Source organism: Otolemur garnettii, unplaced genomic scaffold (assembly GCF_000181295.1).
Source record: "Otolemur garnettii isolate 467f Iridium unplaced genomic scaffold, OtoGar3 scaffold00094, whole genome shotgun sequence".
In the NCBI taxonomy this organism is placed as follows: Eukaryota; Metazoa; Chordata; class Mammalia; order Primates; family Galagidae; genus Otolemur; species Otolemur garnettii.
In genome coordinates this window covers 4,588,518-4,611,617 of record NW_003852489.1, presented here as the reverse complement: position 1 = coordinate 4,611,617, position 23,100 = coordinate 4,588,518, and the positions used below count along the sequence as shown (strand labels likewise).

General features: G+C 35.5%; 1 protein-coding gene across 1 annotated transcript in view; it reads right to left on the bottom strand.

Moving 5' to 3' along the window:
* BRIP1 (BRCA1 interacting protein C-terminal helicase 1) overlaps positions 1-23,100 on the bottom strand; it is a 189,633-nt gene that overhangs the window by 63,700 nt on the left and 102,833 nt on the right. The window contains exon 14 of the mRNA XM_023516638.1: positions 357-516. Within this exon, the coding sequence (XP_023372406.1) occupies positions 357-516 (160 nt within the window). The remainder of the gene's footprint in view (positions 1-356; positions 517-23,100) is intronic.

The window sequence follows — 23,100 nt, the reverse complement described above, 5'->3', positions numbered from 1 at the left end:
ATGGTATAATAGAATATAAGCACAAAGTATACTATTTGCATCAAAATACAGGTCTCATTTAGCTAGTAAGGGGAAGGTATTTATACATATATTAGCTGCCTTCTTGCACAAAATATTTCAGGAATGCAAGAACTATAGGATAAGATCTAAAGGTATGCTGTTTATTAAGTTGAATTGGCACACCTAAGTGAAAATATTCATACAAGGACAATTCTAAATAAAATAATTTCTTTACCCAATTTACATTCTTTTCACCACTTAAAAATATAATATAAATAAAATTCTAATAGCACCAACATCTTCTTACTTTATAATTAAAAATATTTTTCACTGACTATGAAATAATTTCCAGTTACCTTTCTCTCCTTTAAACTTGATCGCATCATAGTATAACTGCAGTAATTCATCAAAGTTAGTTTTTTCTCCTCCCTGTGGTTCTACAATGACGGTCTTCACCAACTCCAAATTATGCCACAAGCCAGTGGAGAGCCAACGTTCTTTTAATTTTTCTAATAACTAAAACAAGGAAAGAAAAAAATTAATTTTTTGTGTATCCAGCTAAACAAACTTACCTTTGTTGGTTTATAGCCAATGATAGAGCTGCTATTAGGTTAAATTTATTTATTTATTTATTTTTTACTTTCTTTCAATTGCTTTTAATGACATTGAAAAGTAGTAGTCCAATGTGAAATGTTACCTTAAAAGTTATTTATAAGAAATTTCATCATAAGGCAATGAAAGGTACAAAATAGGAAACAATTTATAAACAGATCATCTCTATTTCCTTTAGGACTTTATAAAATCCCAGGAATTATATGATTATTAGCTGGGATTATCTCCCAAAAAAGAAGACACATACCCTTACTTTAAAAATTTGGATGACATTTTAAACTTCTCTGCCTGGTAAGAATCTATTCTTGTTAATATTTTATAGTTGCATTTGAGTAGAGATATTTGGCTCAGGGGCACTGTAAATTTCGATTAAAACCAACTTAAATTGAAATTGTGTTTTTAAAAAACCTTTTTCTTTTTTTTTTGAGGGAGTCTCACTTTGTTGCCCTCGGTAGAGTGTCACAGCTCACCGCAACTTCCAGCTCTTGGGCTTAGGCAATTCTCTTGCCTCATCCTCCCAAGTAGCTGAGACTATAGGTGCCCACCACAATGTCCAGCCATTTTTTTCTTGCAGTTTGGCCGGGGCTGGGTTTCAACCCGCCACCCTTGGTATATGGGGCCAGCACCCTACTCACTGAGTGACAGGCACCACCCGAAATTTTATCTTTCTATTAAGGGTTTAGCTATCTTGCTTTCCTGTTCCCTGAACACTTGTACATTTATTTATTTATTCATTCATTTATTTTTGAGGTGGTATCTTGTTATATTGCCCAAGCTGATTTTAAACTCCTGGGCTTGAGTGGCACCTGTGGCTCAGTGGGTAGGGCGCTGGCCCCATATACTGAGGATGGTGGGTTTGAACCCGGCCCCCAGCCAGCTAAAATAGCAGTGGCAACTGTAACAAAAAATAGCTGGGTGTTGTGGTAGGTTAAATTTAATAATAGACTTAGAGAGGTTTGAATGATGGTGGCACATAGTAAGAGCTCAATAAATATTAGCTGCTGCTACTGTTACCATCACTGTTACCACTAACAGTACTGCTGCTACTACTATTAACTTAGCAAGTTCAAAAGCAAAAATTATTGATTTTGGTCAAAGGTAATAAATTTAGGTTCTGTCTTTAAACCCTAAGGTGAAATTGTTGAATATACTTAACTAATGAGTCCTTAAATAAAGATTAAGTTTATTTGAATAAGTAAGTATATAGGCACACAGACCCATTATTTGAAAATCTGATCATTAATAATCTAAATCAAATAAACATATAAACAGACTCAGCCAACAAGTAGAAAGTTATGCCATATTAAATTAAAAGGCAATAATGTAAGTCTGAAAACACCAAATAAGCCCAACACAAAACCTGACATTCTTAAAAACATGTGAGTTAAATAGAAAAACACAGTAGAATTGATGAAATCTTTAGATATGAATGATAAGAAAAGCACTCACATTTTAAAACATGTAGCACGCAGCAATGGCAACACTTAGAAAAATACACTTAATGGCTTAACATATATTTGTTTTAAAATGTGACAATAAAAGAATTAAGTATTCTTTCCAAGAAGCAAATGCAAAGAAAGTAGCAGTTAATAATAAAGAGCTAAATAAATAAAAAATACAAAAGCCAGAAGCAGAGATTATGATTTAAGTTGAACTGTTTACCCACTTGTTCCATATCATGAATTCTATGTAATATGATTCAGTTATTACAAGAAACCACCCAAAATTCTCTAGAAATTTTTATAAGATCATTTATTTCCTCAGTTTTACTCTTATCTATCTTTGAAAATAAACTTCTTAATAACATCATAAAGCAAATTTTAAATCTCTAATAAAATATTTGATTGCTATTACAGTGATTAAAATTCCCTATAATACCATATTATTACATAAAAACATAAGACTATCAATTTAAAAGGCTAGCTACCAGATCTGCTTTTTGAACATGTACTGTTTCTGAATCAAAGTCTTGAACAAGTACATAGAAAATATTTTTTAAAAAGCCTCTGATGACAATATTCAGAGCAACAGTATGTTTGGAACAGTCGCATTAGGTCTTAAAAGAAAAAGATGCTACAGAGTCAAGAATGTTCAGAATAACTTATTAAATAACTTAAATTTCTCTAGATTAGAAAAGGATAAAAATATCAAGAGGATATAAGACCAGATGACATGTGTCATGAATTTGCATAATTGTTAATACCTAATGGAATTAATCCAATGCTATACTGTTTTTCTTCTGATTCCATTATCCTGAGACAACAACTTCCAATATTGAAGGTTACAAATGTTCAAGATCTAGAGTATAACCTCCTACATTACTTGAGTAAGACCACTGTGCCAACGATTCCAAAATACATTCCACAATTAGGTTAGAAGAAGAAATCTATTTAAAACAGTGGTTCTCAACCTTCCTAATTGCTGCGTTGTTACAAATGGAACGAATGGGTCACGACCCACAAGGTTGAGAATCGCTGAAATGAAAAATTTGAGAAGCAAAGAATTGGTAAAATGTACAAAATTTCCTCAAAAGAAATCTAGCAGGTATTTTTTTCCAATTATACAGAAAAGAAGTCAGATCATCAGAGTTAAATGTGATTTATAATTTTTAAAAACATGTATGATGTGTGCAATTATTTCAAATTTGTTAGAAGGGATGAGAAAAAAAGACAGTCTGATTACTGATAATTTTTCAGTTTCTTAGAGCTTGAGAAATTTATGCACAATAAAATGGCATAGATTCATCAAAAACATTGAATATTGTAACAAAAATGCAAAATATGTAATACTAATCCCATAAGAAAACTTTTATAAAAATACAAAGTGAATTCTTATATAATATTACTGTATCTTTTTTTTTTTTTTTTTTGGAGACAGAGCCTCAAGCTGTCCCCCTGGGTAGAATGCCATGGCATCACAGCTCACTGCAACCTCCAACTCCTGGGCTCAAGCGAGTCTCCTGCCTCAGCCTCCCAAGTAGCTGGGACTACAGGCACCCGCCACAACGCCCGGCTATTTTTTTTTTTTTTTTTGGTTGTAGCCATTATTGTTGTTTGGCAGGCCCAGGCTGGATTCGAACCCACCACCTTAGGTGTATGTGGCTGGCACCATAGCCACTTGAGCCACAGGCGCCAAGCCGTATATTACTGTATCTTAAAAAAAAAACTTGTCTACAAAATAATACTGTTGAGTTCACTGACATCTGAGTTAACTTTTGACTTAAAAGTTAGTTGATTCTGCTCAGCACCCATAGCACAGTGGTTAGAGTGCCAGCCACTTACATGGATGCTGGCAGGTTCACACTCAGCCTGGGCCAGCTGAACAACAATAACGATGGCAACAAAAAAAATAGCCAGGTGTTGTGGTGGGTGCCTTTAATCCCAGCTACTTGGGAGGCTGAGGCAAGAGAATCACTTAAGCCCAAGAGTTACAGGTTGCTGTGAGCTATCACACCATGGCATTCTACCTAGGGTGACATTAAAAAAAAAAAAAAGTTAGTTGAATCTACTGAATTTTTAAACAAAATTGTCAGCATATAATAATAATGTATAAGATTATAATTCAGAGAATAGGAGAGAATAAAAAAAGAAAGATGAGACACACCAACAGCAGGCTACATTTTTCTGTTTGTATTAGAGCTTTAAAATGTTATGGTTGGTAGGGTGAAACTAAGGACTTTGAGATTGCTATGAACTAGGCTCATGCTACAGCACTCTGGCCTGGGCAACAGAGTGAGACTCTGCCTTTAAAAAAATAAATAAAACAAATGAACAAATAAATAAACTTTATTGTTAATGTCAATTTTATAACTTTGACAAGAAAAATTGTTCCTTACATAGAAATCATTCAAATCTGCTTTAATTAAACAGGAAGAACTATAATTCTCCAAACATAGCTAGCAAGTTATCAAACTATATTTATTTTCCAAAAAATAGAGAGCAAGAGAGACAAAAAAGCTACCAATACACAGAAAACAATTATCAAAACAGCAATAACTCTTATTTTTAATGTAAATGGATTAAATTCTCCAATCAAAAGATATAAAGTGACTAGATTGATAAAAGCCTGATCCAATTATACGCCATCTACAAGTAGGTCACTTTATTTATTTATTTAATTTTTGAGATAGTGTCTCAGTCAGTCACCCTGGGGTTGAATGCCATGGCTTTACAGCTCATAGCAACCTCAAACTGATGGGCTAAGTGATCCTCTTGGCCTCAGCCTCCCAAGTAGCTGGGACTATAGGCACCCACCACAACACTCAGCTATTTTTAGAGATGGGGGTCTCATGCTTGCTCAGAGGCTGGTCTCAAACTTGTGAGCTCAAGCAATCTACCCATCTCAGCCTCCCAGAGTGCTAGGATTACCGGCATGAAACAATGCACCCAGTCAGTGGGTCACTTTAGATTTAAGGATACACACAGGTTAAGAAAGGATGAAAAAAGGATGTTCCTTACAATTGGTAACCAAAAGACACCAGTAATAGCAATATTTATATCAGACTGAATAGGGTTTAAGTAAAAAACTGCCAAAAGAGACGAAAAAGACATTATATAACGATAAATGGGTTAATTCACCAAGAATAGTTAACAATTATAAATATATGTACCCAAAATCAGAGCATCCAAAAATATCAAACAAATATTAATAGTACTGAAGGGAGAAATAAACAGCAACACAATAATAATAGGAATTCAAATACCCCACCTTTAGTAATGAATAAAACATCCGGACAGATGATCAATAAGGAAACAGAGAACTTGAACAATATTGGAGACCGAATGGACCTAATAGATACACAGAGAAAACATTTCACCCAAAAGCAACACAGTGTCACATTCCTAACTGTACATGAAACATTCTCCAGAACAGATTGCATGCTGGGTCACAAAGCAAGTCATAACAAATTTAAGAATATTTAAATCAATACCACCTCAACCACAACACAATGAGACCAAAATTAAATAGCAAAAAGAAAACCAGAAAATGCACAAATGTGAAAATCAAAACAATATACTTTTGAACAACCAATGAATGGATCAAAGAAGAAATCAAAAGGTAAATTACAAAATTATCTAGAGATCAACGAAAACAAAATACAATATGCCAAAAGTAAGGGATGCATCAAAGACAGTACTAAGAGGAAAGTTTATAAATGCGTACATTAAAAAAAATCTTAACCCAATTCTGCTTCAAGGAATTAGAAAAAGAAGAACAAACTAAAAGTGAGCAGAAGGAAAAAATAAAGATTAGAGCAAAAACAAATGAACTAGGGAACAGAATAACAAATAAAAAAATTAAACTAAAAGTTGATTTTTTTTAAAAGATCAACAAAATGATAAACTTTTACCTAGACCGAGAAAAAGAGACAAACAAAATCAGAAATGAAAGAGTAGACACAATAACTGAGTAATAAAAAGGATTATAAAAGATTACTTTGAACAATTATATGCCAACAAACTGGATAACCTAGAAGAAATGGTAATTTGTATATTTCCAAGAAATTGTCTAAGACTGAATCATAAAGAAATAGAAACTATGAATGGACTAATAACTAGTAAGAAGACTGAATCAGTCATAAAAAGTCTCCATCCAAAGAAAAGTCCAGGACCTGATGGCTCTTAATGCTGTTTTAAGAAACATTTAGAATGCAATGCCTATCAAATTCCAATGAAATTCCTTATAAAAAGAGAAAGAAAAGAGACCTGAAAATTCATATGGAACCACAAAGGACCCTAAGTAATCAAAAAAAAAATCTTAAGAGAAAAGAACAAAGCTAGAGGTATCATACTTGATGACATTTACATCTTACAAAGTCAACATAATCAAAACAGTATGGTACTGGCATAAAGACCAATATATAGACCACTGGAATAAAAAAGAGAGGCTGGAAATAAATACACACACACACATATATATATATAATCAACCGATCTTGAACAACAAATCTTTCTATATTTAGAGAGACAAGGCCTGGAACACCTGTTTGGTACTGCCCATTGGCAAGTGATCCTCCTACCCTGAATCCCAAAGTGGTCAGACTATAGACATGAGCCATCAGGCCCACCTGTCAAATGCTTTTACGGCATCTAGTAAGATGTTGCATGATCAAAAGAAGATTCTTTTTGGCTCGGAGCCTGTAGCTCAGCAGCTAGAGGGCGAGCCACATACAGCTGAGCTGGCAGGTTCGAATCCAGCCTGAGTCTGCCAAACAGCAATGACAAGTACAACCAAAAAATAGCCAGGCATTGTGGTGGGAGCCCGTTGTCTCAGCTACTTGGGAGGTTGAGGCAAGAGAATTGCTTAAGCCCAAGAGTCTGAGATTGCTGTGAGCTGTGATGTCACTGCATTCTACAGAGGGTGACATAGTGAGACTCTATCTCAAAAAAAAAAAAAAAAAAAGATTCTTTTCAACAAATGGTGCTAGGAAAACTACATAACTACATGGAAGAAAAGTGGAGTTAGACCTTGCCTACATAGTTTACAAAATTTAACTCACCATTGATCAAAGACCTTACTATAAGAGTTAAAAACAGAGAATTTTTTTGGTAGTTTTTAGCCAGGGTTGGGTTTGAACCCGTCACCTCTGGCATATGGGGCCAGTGCCCTATCCTTTTGAGCCATAGCTGTCAGCCGAGAAGAAAGTTTTATGAACTTGAATTTGACAAAGAGTTCTTGGCTATGACACCAAAAGCATAGGTAACAAAACAAAAATTCAGATAAAATTAGATTTCATCGAAATTAAGAAACTTTGTGGGTACTGTCAAGAAAGTAAGGCTCGGCGCCTGTGGCTCAAGTGGCTCGGCGCCTGTGGCTCAGGTGGTTAAGGTGCCAGCCATGTAAACCCAAGGTGGCGGGTTCGAATCCAGCCCAGGCCCGCCAAACAACAATGACAGCTGCAACCAAAAAATAGCCAGGTGTTGTGGCGGGCGCCTGTGGTCGCAGCTACTTGGGAGGCTGAGGCAGGAGACTCACTTGAGCCCAGGAATTGGAGGTTGCTGTGAGCTGTGATGTCACTGCATTCTACCGAGGGTGACATCTTGAGGCTCTGTCTCAAAAAAAAAAAAAAAAAAAAGAAAGTAAAAAGGGTAATGTACAGAATGGGAAAAATATTTGTAAGCCATATATGATAAAAGATTAATATCTAGAGCATATAAAGAATTCCTACAACTCAACAACAAAATAAATCAATTCAAATATAGGCTGAAGACTTAAATATATTTCTCAAAAAAAAAAGCAAAAAATGGCCAATAAGGGCATGAAAAGATGCTTAATATACTTAGTCATTAGGAAACTACAAAGCAAAATCAGAACTTCACACCCATTAGGATGACTATTTTCCAAAAGAGAAAAATAACAATAATTGCAAATGATACAGAGAAATTGTAACCCTCATATATCGAGGGTGGCAGGTTCAAACCCGACCCAGCCAAACTGCAACAACAAAAAAAATAGCTGGGGCTCAGTGCCTGTGGCTCAAGTGGCCAAGGCACCAGCCACATACACCTAAGGGGGCGGGTTCAAATCCAGCCCGGGTGCCTGTGGTCCCAGCTACTTGGGAGGCTGAGGCAGGAGAGTCGCTTAAACCTAGAAGTTGGAGGTTGCTGTGAGCTGTGATGACACGGCACTCTACCCAGGGGGACAGCTTGAGGCTCTGTATAAAAAAAAAAAAAAAAAAGAAAAAGAAAAAACAATGGAGATTTTTTATATTTACCCAGATAGAGTTAAAGAGTGCTCTCCTTAGTAAAGTATCTCAAGAAAGAAAAAGCATGTATGTACTCAATACTAATCTGAAACTACTAGATGAAAAACTACAGGCCCATAGGAGAGAAAAATATAAGTAAATTCAAGTAGAGGGGAAGACGAAACAGGGGGGAAAGGCTCAGTAAGCTCCCACCTAACAGGTACAATGTCGGGATTTATGGCACACCTCCTGGGTGAAGGATTCAACTATAACTCAGAGACTACCTAACACATGCAAACATGGCTGGGCATGGTGGCTCATGTCTGTAATCCCAGCACTTGGGAGGCCGAGGTGGGTGGATTGCCTGAGCTCACAGGTTCAAGACCAGCCTGAGCCACAGTGAGACCCTGTCTCTAAAAAACATAGCTGGGTGTTATGGTGGGCGCCTGTAGTCCCAGCTGCTTGAGAAGCTGAGGCAAGAGAATTGCTTAAGCCCAGGAGTTTGAGGTTGCTGTGAGCTATGACACCACAGCACTCTACCAAGGGTAACAAAGTGAGACTCTGTCTTAAAAAAAAAAATACAAACAATGTTACCCAATTGTATATACCCTTGTATTTATGAGGGGGAGGAGAACAAACCTACAGAATCTATCTTGTTTGTAACCTGGGGACTACCTGTATTTAAAATGAGCATATCAGTTGTATACACTTAAATACATCATATTTCACAAATAAAAAAGTATAAAAATTAAATATTATTCAGGTATTGCTACAGATGAGTTATAAGACAGGTTTTTGGGGGAGGGGGGCGGTGCTGGGTTTAAACCCACCACCTCCAGTATATGGGGCCAGCATCCTACCCTTTTTAGCCACAGGCACTGCCTGAGTTATAAGACAGTTAGAAGGTACATTCAGGCTACTAATTATATATAATTAAATATAGGAATTGCTATAGTAATCAAAAAATGGAGGTAATTTGAATTAGAAAGAGTTAAGAAAAATATGCAAACCTTGAGAGTAAAGTAAAAGATAAATGGCACAAACTTTCCATTTCTTTTGTTGTTGTTGTTGAGACAGAGTTTCACCTTATGCCACTGAGCAGAGTGCAATGGCATCATAGCTCACTGCAACCTCAGACTCAGGCTGTGGACATCCTGCTGCCTCAGCTTTGAGAAGCTGCTGGGATTACAGGCGCTTGCTGTGACACCGGCTGGGTTTTTCCATTTTTTTCATGAGTTGGGGTCTCATTCTCACTCAGGCAAGTCTCAAACTCCTGAACTCAAGCAATTCTCCCTCCTAAACCTCCCACAGTGCTCAGATTATAGGTGTGAGCCACCGTGCCTGGCTAAACTTTCCAATTCTAATGGAGGCAAAGGCCCACTGTAAAATTTTTCTGGGAAAATGTTCTTTGTTGAACTCACTGCTTACTATTAAGGTTCCAGATTTAGTGTAATTACATTTTAACTTAAATATATTCGTCCAGTAGACACAAAAATCATTTCTGTCTTGGAAAAAAGATAAACTCAAAGGTTACAGTTTACCGGCCTGTGAAACATAAGCCAGTTTTGTGTTCAGATCAGCAACCTTACATTCTATTCCTTTATTAAACTGCCTATAGGGTGCACAGCTCCTTAAATGGTCTCTAAATAAACATCACACTCATTTCCTCATCAATCAATGAGTTTTTAAAAAATCTTTGATAGGTGTTTGATTTTTTTATGTGAGCCATGATTTTATCTTTTTGAGGATTAACTATGAAGAAAGAAAAGTAAACAGATTACAAAAATGTTTAAAATTTTAAATAAATTGTGGTGTTGGATTGGATATGACAGGAAATGGAGAAAAGGGTTCACAGATGCCCTGTAGTTATCTGAATAGTCCAAATATGCTATGATTTGGATATATGTCTCCTCCAAAACTACCGTTGAAATTTCATGCCCAATTTGGCGGTATTGAAAGGTAGGCCTTTTAAGAGGTGATTATGTCATGAGGGATTTGCAATTAGTCCATTCATGTTCAGTCCCCTTGTCATGAAATCCCCTATACTACCTCAGGACTGTGTGCAGAGTTCCCACCAGAAAGAAGGTCCTCACCGGATACAGCCCCTTAGCCTTGGACTTCCCAGCTTCTGTAACTCTAAGAAATGACTTCCTTTTCTTTATAAATTACCCAGTTTCAGGTATTCTTTATAAGCAACACAAAAAATAGTAAGATAGTATAATTCATTCACGTAGCCAATACTAGAAAAGGATTGAGATATTCAAACTAAATGTTGACCTGACAGTTAAATATAGGAATTTTGTAGTTAGAGGTCAGAATTGAATTATAAATTGGGAAATCAAGATAAAATGTGAAACTAAAAGAATTCACTGACTAGCAGGAGAGTACAAATAAAGAAAAGGGCCTAGCAAGAAAACCTTACCTCCTCTTTCTCTCACATTACACATCCAATCCATCAGCAAATCCTGCCAGCACAGACTCCAAACATTTCTCACTACCTTTACTGCTACCACAGTGGTCCAAGCTACCACCATCTCTCACTTGCACTTAGGAGTAGATTATTAAGCAGTCATCTTGCTTCTTACTATGCTCTCTAGAGTTCATTTTCTCCACAGCAGCCATCACAATCCTTTTAAAACAAAGTTTAAAGCCTCCACTGAGGCCAGGCTTGGTGCTATAATCATAGCCCTCTGGGAGGCCAAGGTGGGTGAATTGCTTGAGCTCAGGAGTTCGAGACCAGCCTGAGCAAGAGCAAAAATAGAAAAACTAGCAGGGCATAATGTTGGGGACTAGTGGCTCCAGCCACTTGGAAGGATGAGGCAAGAGGATAACCTGAGCCCGTGTTTTACATTGCTGTGAGCACTGACACCACAGCCAGGTGTCAGAGTAAGGTGACAGAGTAAGACTCTGTCTCAAAAATAAATACATTAATAAAATTAAAAATAAAATAAAGCCCCCAATAGCTTCCTACTGCATTGAGAATATGCTAAATCCTTACTGTTTTGTGATTTTACCCTTAGCTATTTCTTGGATGTCATCCCCTACTAATCCCCATGCCTCACCCACATTCTCCAACAGTTACACATCTCCTTATTGCCGAAACCAGGCAGTCTCCTATCTTAAGGTTCCCTCTGTCTAAGCATTCTTCCCCCAGAAATCAGAATTGTTTGCTTCTCCTCCTCCTTTAAACCTTTACTCAATGTCACCAGCTTAGTCAGGCCTCCTGAACCATCCAATTAAAATTCTACACTATCTCCCCTCACGTTCCCAGAATCCTCTCTCCCCCTTGCCATGCTTTAGTTTTCTCTGTAGCACTTACCACCATTATGTATTAGTCTACTCATGCTGCCATAACGAAATATCACAGACTGAGTGGCTTAAAAAAGAAATTTTTTTTTTCTCACAGTTCTAAAGGATAAGAAGTCTAAAATCAAGGTACTGGCTGGCTCAGTTTCTAATGAAGACTATCCTTCTAGCCTACAGACAAACACCTTCTGTTTCCTCACTTAGCCTTTCTTCTGTGCACAAGCAGACAGGGAGAAAGAGCAAGGGACTTCTCCAGTGTCTTTTTTTTTTTTATAAGGACTCTAATCCTATGAAATCAGGGCCTCACCCTTACAACATCATTTAACCTTGATTACTTTCTTAAAGGCCCATCTCCAAATATAAACACATTGAAGGGTTAAGGCTTTAGCATAAGAAATTTGGCGGAAGACAGGGTGCAGTAGCTCACACCTATAATCCTAGCACTTTGGGAGGCCAAGGCAGGTGGATCACTTGAGTTCACGGAGTTCGACACAAGCCTGAGCAAAAGTGAGACCCTGCCTCTATTAAAAATAAAAAACTGAGGCAAGAGGATCACTTGAGCCCAAGAGTTTGAGGTTGCTGTGAGCTATGACATCACAGCACTCTACCAAGGGCAAGAAAGTGAGACTCTGCGTCAAAAAAAAAAAAAAATTGGTGGAATACAAATATTCAATCTACAACATTATCTAACATACCAGTATCTTTATATGTACCTGGTTTCTTTTCTTTTCTTTTTTTTTTTTTGAGACCAAGTCTCACTGTGTCCCCCTGGGTAGAGTACTGCAGCATCATAGCTCACAGCAACCTCCAACTCCTGGGCTTAAGCGATTCTCTTGCCTCAGCCTCCAAAGTAGCTGGGATTACAGGTGCCCGCCACAATGCTCAGATATTTTTTGGTTGTAGTTGTCACTGTGTGGCAGGCCCAGGCCGTATTCGAATCTGCCTGCTCTGGTATACGTGGCTGGTGCCTTAGCTGCTTGAGCTACAGGCGCAGAGCCTGTATGTACCTGGTTTATTTTCTATCTCTTACACTAGAATCTAAGAGGATGATGATTTTTCTCTGTTTTATAATTGCTGATTGTTCAGTACATAGAACAGTACATGATACACAGAAAATGATAAATGAATATTTATTGAATGAATTTCATAAATGCATGAAAAAGGCAGGCCCAAATAATGGAAGGTCAGAGAAGAGAATAAGGAGGTGGGGAAAAAATAACTCTAAAATCAGCTGCCAAAGTCCTTAATAAAGGAAGAATATTCAGACGCTTTGTAAGATGATAGATAGTAAAGATAAAGGAGAAAGAGTGATGAGCTCAGAAACTAGAGTTTTTTGTTGAATTCTGTTATCCCTCCTTTCTGAAGAAAACAGGTGAATGTTTAAAAGGAACAATGAAGAGTAAATGAGACACTGAATTTGAGGTACTACAAGTTATGAGAAGAAAAGACAGTCACAATCTAAAAAGGTTGATGAAGAAGTGGTATGATAACCTCTGGGTGTATGCAGATCTTAACTCAGGCAATCAGGCAAACAAGTCTGAGGAACACTTTGAAAAGGGGGAACTTTGGTGACTATGAGACAACATTTCCACAGAGCACAATGTGTTTATTTTAATGTCTTCAGTGGAGTTTTTTTAAAAGTATCTTAAAAGCTTTTCATTGAGGATTACACAGGGGCTACATGCAAATTTGGCATGTAGTTCTATAGCAAAAACATACTGATAATTGTAGCAAAACTGGCCTACAGCAAATTTTCAGTTTCAAAATATTTAGGTCTACTGCTTTTATATTCTCATTGAAGGTGACACTCAAATTGGACATTTATACAGCTTAATGATTTCCCACTTGCCAGAGAAACCACATAAATAACTAAACACATTAATAACTCAATTGTGAAATTCTCTTAGGTATCCTAATTAATCACCTAAAAATCAAATAAGTTACGAGAAAGTATACAGATATAGCACCATCTCTCAGGTTTGAAGGCTTATATTTGTGAAAAATGTGAGGTATCTTTATTATAAATTATTTTACTTAATAGCTCATAAAAGGTAAATACTGTTCACAAGATCAGTGGACATATAGTGATAGAGATAATTTAATTTACTAACTGGTGTTCACATTACTTGGATTTGTTAACCTCAGAGGCAATTTTTTTAAAAGTCAGACCTTAGAAACTGAAAGACACTTTGGAATGCCCAAGCTTTATCTGGATATTTTCATTTTAATTTTTTCAAACTTTCTAGTGAAACCAGTATTTCACTAGGGAGGCAATAAGTTAGAATGCAACCTAGTGGGGAAATTCTGCATTTACTCAATGTCCATAGCTTTTACATAGTTCCAGATGTTCAGTACATTAATAATACACTAACTCAAAGCCTCTTTTTGAAACTTTAGAAAGTGCAAATTGCATTAAGACCTCTTTGCCCTCATTAATGGTATTGTTACAATCCCAGTCCTCTGGAAAATGTTTTTTGGCATGTGTTTAACTTTATAATATTGCCATTTACTCACTTTAATAGCCAGTACTCAAGTCTTAATGCTTTTAATAGGCCTGCCTAAACAGACTACCATCTTTTGTGATCCTATTCACATAATTTATTTCATAGGTAAAATCTGCCGTATTTTTCCATCTAAAGATGATTCTTCACTATTCATTTCTGATGTACTAATATTTACAAAATGTTAACTTTCTTTTATTCAGTTGATATGTGACTATAGGTGGCATATGTTTAGAAACAAACAATTCCTTATAAATACTATTAAAAATGGAAAATAAAGTAGTAGGTGTTTGAAGTAACTTTTCTTAGTTATAGTAGAAATAAATATAGCCTTAATTCTTGGTATATACAAACAGAAGGTACAAGACCAAAATCATGAATTTCTATCAAAACAACTTCATATTTGGTGATATCTGACTCAGCACCTTCACCTCAAGAGGCTGGATTATATTTCAGGAACAAACTTTCAATGAATACAGATGTAGTCAGTAGTGCACTTAGAGGAATAATATGGAGAAATATTACCTTTAAGTGAAAGTAAGACCCCTTATATTAATAGCTGTTGGCAATCTAAGTGGAAATGAAAAATCCTACAGTCATTTGTGAACAGGAACACTCCCTCTCATAAATTCGTTAAAAGATTGAGGACTCTGAAAATGTTACAGCTGACACATTTATATACAGAGTCACTTATTGATATGTTTTGGTAAAAACACACACTGATACTTACAATGCAAAAAAAAACTCAAATAAAATGGCATTTGCAAAATAACTAATATATTTCTGCATGACAATCTATTTCACTGAAACCTCTTGAAAAGAAAGCAGTAAGAACACAACAGCTAGTTACAGATGGAAAAAATTCATAACTCTCTGAAACAAATTCTGAATTACTGTTGATTCATCAACAGAGTTAAGTCATCAATGTCTGAAGTAATCATTTAGTTAAAATGTCTGCTGGTTTTGCTATTTTAGGGGTGAAGAAGTATTGGCTTAGTAAATGTTGGCTGAAATCTGAATGAATTTATTCACACAAATTCATTTGTATGTTTCATTCCTTATCTGAGTAGATTAATAATAGGGCAAAGGAGACCACTCCTTTTCTACACTTCTATAAAAAGGGTAGTAATTAAAGTAAACTATATGAGGTCAGTACACATAACACTATTAGAATCTAGGCTGAGAAAAGCAAATGACTAAGAAGCAACCACTATAATGTTACCTAAAAGTTACTAAGTATTGCCACCCTGAATCAGCTGTAAACCTGTTGCTATTGAAAATAGCATGAAGCTTTGGAAGAAGCACCATTTCATAACCTAATGAAAAAGATTTTAAAAAATAATTATTATAATATGGTACAAAACAAAAAAATAGAAAATTTTTTTCTGCAGAAAAAAAATCACAAATGAAGATGCAAATGAACAAGCATAATAAAGAAAGTATCTATAAAACAAATAGAAACCAAGTAATAAAATGACAGAGGTGAATCCTTACCTATCCATAACTACCTTGAATGTTAATGAATTAAACTCTCCAATAAAAAGACAGAGTGACTAAATGAATAAAAAAGCAAGACCCAACTATATGCTACCTACAAAAGGCTTTTAAGGATACATACACACTGAAAGCGAAAGGATGGAAAATGATATTTCACACAAATGGAAACCAAAATGAAACAGGGTAAGCAATACTTATATCAGACCAAAGAGACTTTAAGTCAAACATAGTTAAAAGAGACAAAGAAGGATATTAATATAATGATAAAGGGGTCAATTCATCAAGAAGACATAACAATTGTAAATACATATGTACCCAACATCAAAGTACCTAAATATATAAAGCAAATATTAAAGGATCTTAAAAGAGAGATAGATTGACATATAATAATGGTAAGAACATCAATATCTGACTTTTAACAAGGGACAAATCATCCCTTAGAAGATATATAAAAGAACATCAGACTTAATAACACTTTAGACCAAATGTACCTAATAGACATGTACAAGTATACCTCAGAGATATTGCAGGTTTGGTTCCAAACAACTACAATAAAGCTAATACTGCAATAAAGTGAGTCATAAAAATTTTTTGGTTTCGCAGTATATGTAAAAGTAATGTTTATGCTATATCACAGTCTATTAAGTATGCAATAGCATTATGTCCTGAACCTAATGTCTTACCTTGATTTAAAAATACTCAGTTAAAAAATGCTGACACAGAAAACAAACTGAGTACATAGTATTGGGAACAGTGCAATAGTTCTGCTTGATACAAGGTTGTACAGTGCAATAAAACAAGGCACAGAACATCCCATTCAGCAGCAACGGAATACACAATATTCTCAAATGTATGTGTGACATTCTCTATGATAGAGCATATCTTAGACCACAAAATAAGCCTTAGCAAGTTTAATACAACTGAAATCATATCAAGATCTTTTCTGACCATTTTTTCATGAGAAAAACAATCATATAAAATCAGAAATCAAAAACAGAAGATGCTAAATGTGGTGACTCATGTCTATAGTTTCAGCTACTCAGGAGGCTGAGGGAAGACAGCTTGAGGCCAGGAGTTCAAGACCAGCCTGGGCAAAATCGCATGACTCCTATCTTGGTGGTGTTGGCTGAGGACAATTTTAGACAATTCAGAAATACATGAAAATTAAACAACATGCTCCTGGACAACCACTGAGTCAATGAAAAAATTAAAAGGGAAATTTAAAACTATTTTGAGACAAATGACAACGGACACAATACACCACATTTTTGGGTTGCAGTGAAAGCAGTTCTAAGAGAAAAGTTTATAGCAACAAACGCTTGGGTCACAAAAGAACATTTCAAATAAACAATTTAGCATAACTCCTCAAGGAACTAGAAAAAGAACAAAGTAAGCCTAAAGTTAAGAGAAGGAAGGAAGTAATAAAAATCAGAGCAGAAATAAACAAAATAAGATCTAGAAAAATAAAAGATCAACAAAACTAAGAATTGGTTTTTTGTAAAGATAAAATCAAGAAACCTTTAGATTAGTAAGGAAAAAAAGAGAGAAAACTCAAATACAATAAAAAGTGAAAGAGCAGACACTGATGTCATAAAAATACAAAGGATAAGAAATTACTACAAACAATTATATGCCAACAAACTGACAACCTGGAAAAAAATGGATAAGTTTCTAGATATATACAAGTTATCAAAAACTAAATCATAAAGAAATAGAACATCTGAACGGACCAAAAATGAGTTCCTTCCAGTCAAAGCCCAGGATCCAATGGCTTCACTGCTCAATTCTACCTAACATTTGAAGAACTAATACCAATCCTTCCCAGACTCTTCAAAAAAATTGAAGAGGAAGGAATACTCCCAAACTCTTTATACGGCCAGCATTATCCTGATACCAAAGCCAGGTAAGGATATTACAACAAGAGAAGACCACATCAATCAATATCCTTGATGAATATATAAGCAAAAATCCTTAACAAAATACTAGCAAACTGGATTCAGTAACATATCAAAAGGATCGTTAACATAATCAAATGGGATTTGTCTCTGGGATGCAAAGATCATTAAATATATGCAAATGAATAACTGTGATACCTCACATTAACAGAATGAAGGACAAAAACCATATGATCATCTCATTAGATACAGAAAAGCATTTGACAAAATTCAACATCTTTTCATGAGAAAAACTCTTACCAAATTAAGCGTAGAAGAAATGTACCTCAACATAATGAAGGCCAGATATTATAAGCTAACATCATATTCAATGGTAAAATGTTGAAAATCTCTCCTCTAAGGTCTAGAACAAGATAAGAATGCCCACTTTCACCACTACTATTTAATATAGCACTGGAAGTCCCTGACAGAGCAATTTAGCAAGAGAAAGAAATAAAAGGTATGCAAATAAGAAAGGAAAAAGTAAAATTGTTCCTGTTTGCTGATGACATGATGCTATATATAGAAAACTCATTTTAGAATAAGTGAATACAGTAAAGTTGGGGGATAAAAAAAATTAATCTACAAAAAAATCAGTAGGTCTTCTGTACACTAACAACTTCCAAAAAAGAAATTAAGAAAACACTTTCTACAGTGGCTACAAATAAAAGAACAAATATAACCAAGAAAGTAAAAGACCCATGTACTGAAAACTATAAAATTTAGATAAAAGAAATTGAAGAAGACATAAATAAGTGGAAAAATACCCTATGTTCATGGACTGAAGAACATTATTAAAATGTCCACATTACCCAAAGGGATCTACCAATTCAATACAATCCCTATCAAAATTCCTAATATCTTTCATAGAAATAGAAAAAATTAATCCTAAATTCCTATATAACCATAATAAACTCTGAATAGTCATGGCAATCATGAGCAAAAATAACAAAGCTGGAGGCATCTTGCTACCTAATTTCAAACTACACTATAAAGCTATATCATGGAACAGAATAGAGCTCAGAAATGAACCCACGCAGGTACAACCAATTGATTTTTAACAAAGGTACCAAGTATATGCAATAGAAAAAAGTTCCCTCAATACACAGTTCTGAGAAAACTGGGTATCAACAGGCAGAAGAATGAAATTGGATCCTTATCTCACACCATATATAAAAATCAGTTCAAAATGAATTTTTCTTTTTCTTCCTTTTTTCTTTCTTTCTTCTTCTTCTTCTTCTTTTTTTTTTTTTTAAAGAAACAGGGTCCTATTCTGCCACTCAGGCTGGAGTGCTGTGGTGTGATCATTGCTCACTACAGCCTCAAACCCCTGGGCTTAAGTGATCTTCCCATCTCAGGGTCTCAAGTAGCTGGGATTTGGAATTATAGACATGAACCAACATGTTCAACCTCAAAATAGATTAAAGACTTAAGCCTAAGGCTTGAAGCAGTAAAACTACTAGAATAAAATATACAGGAAAAACTACACAACATTGGTCTGGGCAATGATTTTTATTATGGATTTGATACCATAAGCCCTGGCAACAAAAGCAAAAATAGAACAATGAGATACATCAAACAAAAAAACTGCATAGTAAAGAATATCACTAACATAGTCAAGAGACAAACTACAGATTGAGAAAAAATATTTGCAAGCCCAAATGAATAAGGAGTTAATATCCAAAATATATAAGAACCCCCTAAAACTTAATAGGGAAAAAAATTAAGAAATAGGCAAATGACATGAATATACATTTCTTCAAAGAAGACATACAAATGGTTAACAAATATACGATGAAAAGATGTTCAACACCAGGGAAAGGCAAATAAAAACTATAATGAGATACCACCTCAAACCTGTTAAAGTAAATTATCAAAAAGATGGAAGATAAGCATTGGTAGGGATGTAGAGAAAAAGGAATCTTTTGTACACTCTTAGTAGTAATTTAAATTAGTACAGCCTTTATGGAAAACTGAACAGAGATTCTTCAAAACACTCAAAATAGAATTACCATATAATCCTGCAATCCTACTTTTAGGTATTTACTCAAAAGATCTGAAAACAGGCGGTGCCTGTGGCTCAAAGGAGTAGGGCACCAGCCCCATATGCTGGAGGTGGCGAGATCAAACCCAGCCCCAGCCAAAAAAAAAAAAAAAAAAAAAGATCTGAAAACAGTTTCTCAAAGAAAAGTCTGTATTCCCTTGTTCACTGCAGCATTATTCACATGGACGGAATTGGAGAACGTTATGCTAAATGAAAATAATCCAGGCACAGAAAGACAAATAGCATATATTCTCACTTGTATGTGGAATCTAAAACAATTGAACTCAGAAAGGAAGAGAGTAGAATGGTGGTTAGCAGAGACTAGGCAACTACCCTTTCTATCTCTATGAATTTGACTACTATATGTAAAGTGGAATCATATAGTTATTTGCCTTTCTGTGACTGGCATATTTCACTCAGTATAATATCCTCTAGGTTCATCCGTACTGTAGCACGAAAACAATACCCACTTACTATCTCACAGTTTAAGTCAGAAGTCTAGGCATGGCACAGCAGATAATGAGTGCTTTCTATACTGTCCACTCAATTATACTGTGAACCTAAAACTGTTCTAAAAAATGAAATCTATTTTTTCTCTCCATTGAGCTTCTATCTGTAGAATCTTTCCTTGATTATTTTTCTTCCTTAATGATCTTTCATGTTAATACGACTTTCTAGGTATATCATCTTCAAACCAACATTATCTAAACCAGGCAAATTTTATTCTAAACTCCTCAGAAATAGTACTGTGTAAAAAGGTGAATACTAATGCATTGATATGAGTTTGAGGTCAGCGTGAGCTAGGCTGACGCCATGATGGTGCTTTAGCCTGGGCAGTAGAATGAGACTCTGTTGCAAAAAAAGAGAAATTCACATGGCACACTAGAAAATATCTATGCAATATCTATCTGTTAGATTTACAAGGCACTAAGGGAGAAAAAGTCACTATAACTACAGAAAATAGTGAAGTAACATTCATAAAAACTACCTTATCAGTAATTACATTAAACATAAATGGAGGAAGCACTCCAGTTAAAAGGTAGAGATTAATAGAGTGGAGATTTTAAAAAATAATCCAATAAGGGCAGCACCTGTGGCTCAAAGGAGTAGGGTGCTGGCCCCATATACTGGAGATGGTGAGTTCAAACCCAGCCCAGGCCAAAAACTGCAAAAAATAAACAAAACAAAACAAAAAAAAACTCCAACAAGAAATTAATGAATTCAAAAACAAAGTCATCAAGGATACAGACATAATGAGGAAAGATAAGGCAGAGCTTAAGGAATTGAAAAAAGTATTTGAGGAGCTTCAAAATACAGTAGAATCCCTCAGAAATAGAGTTGAGCAGTGTGAAGAAAGAATCTCAGATAAAGAAGACAAGACTTTTGAACTATCCCAAGCATTCAAAGAGGTAGAAAAATGGAAAAAAAGAACAGAATATTCCTGAGGGAGTTATGGGGTCATTCCAAGAAATCAAACATCTGAACTATGGGGATTCCTGAAGAGGAGGATGGTCCCAAAGGCACAAATTCTCTGCTCCAAAGGGACATAATGGCAGAGAACTTCCCAAGAATTGCAAGAGACACACACAGAAATGAAGATAGATAGTTTCAGAACCCCAGCACGACTCAATCCAAACAAACATCTCCTAGATACATAATAATTAATTTTGCCAATGTTAATATGAAGGAGAAAGTTCTACAAGCAGCCAGGCATTAAGAAAAGTATTTCTAACAAAAGGAAAAGTATAAGGATGACTGCAGATCTTTCTGCTAAAACTTTCCAAGCCAGAAAAGAATGGTCATCAACCATCAACCTTCTTAAACAAAACAATTTCTAGCCCAGGATCCAATACGCTGCTAAACTGAGTTTGATTTGCGAGGGAAAAATCAAATACTTCATTGACATCCACATGCTGAGGAAATTTGCCATAACTTGACCAGCTCTACAGCAAATACTTAGACCCAGTCTTCATAATAATCAATAGGAGGGTACATCACCAAAGTAAACCTACCCAGAAATTAAAGAACAAAGCCTGGCTTCCACAATGGTAAAAGGGATAAAATTAAGCTTTGGACTTCTGAAAAACAAGATAACTAAAACTTTGCCATATCTAGCAATTTTCTCAATTAATGTGAAAGGTTTGAACTCTCCTTTGAAGAGGCATAGGCTGGCCAACTGGAAACAAAAATTCAGGCCAGATATCTGTTGCCTACAAGAAACTCACCTTACCTCAAAAGATAAAACAAGACTCAGGGTGAAGGGATAGGCAACAGTATTCCAGGCAAACAAAAAGTAGAAAAAAGCTGGGGTTGCAATCTTGCATGCAGATACAATGGGATTCAAACCAACAAACAAAATGAAAGACAAAGAGGGATACTACATACTGGTCAAGGGAAACACACAATATGAAAAGATTTCAATAGTTAACTAAACAAAGAAATAATGCACTTAAACAAGACCCTGGAACAAATGGACTTAACAGACATTTATATACCCTTTATCCTAACAAAAATGAATACACATTCTTCTCATCACTCCACGGATCATCTTCCAAAATTGATCAACTCTTAGGTCACAAGGCTAAACTCAACAAATTCAAAAGAATAAAAATTGTCCCCTGTATCTTCTCAGATCATCATGAGACCAAAGTTGAACTCAGTAACAACAGAAATCTTCATACTCAAATAAAATCATGGAAACTAAGTAACCTTATGCTGAATGATAGCTGGGTCACCCAAGAAAGAGATCGTTAGATTTCTGGAACAAAACAATAATGCAACAAACTATCAAAACCTGTGGGATACAAAAAGGCAGTCCTTAGAGGAAAATTTATAGCATTAGATGCCTCATCAAGAAAACAAAGAGAGCAACTCAGCAAACTAATGGGCCATCTCAAACAACCAGAAAAGGAAGAACAATCTAATACCAAACCCAGCAGAAGAAAAGAAATAACCAAAATTAGAGCAGTATTAAATGAAATTGAAAACAAAAGAATTATTCAAATGATCAGTGAAACAAAAAGTTGGTTCTTGGAAAAGATTAATAAAATTGATAACCCCTTTGCTAGACTAACCAGAAACAGAAAAACAAGATCTCTAATAACTATAATCAGAAACAATAAAGAGGAAATAACAACAGATGCCACAGAAATACAAAAGATTTTCAAGAATTACTACAAAAACTCTATTCCCAGAAATATGAAAATGTAGATGAGATGGACCAATATCTGGAAGCACAATACCTTCCAAAACTCAAACAGAAAGATTTAGAAATCTTGAACAGACCAATATCAAGTACTGAAAGAGTATCAATTATACAAAATCTCCCAGAAAGAAAAGCCCTGGACCAGATGGTTTCACACCAGAATTCTATCAAAACTTCAAAGAGTAGGCTCGGCGCCTGTGGCTCAAGTGGCTAAGGTGCCAGCCACATACACCTAACGTGGCGGGTTCAAATCCAGCCCGGGCCACCAAAAACAACAATGATGGCTACAACCAAAAAATAGCCAGGCGTTGTGGCGG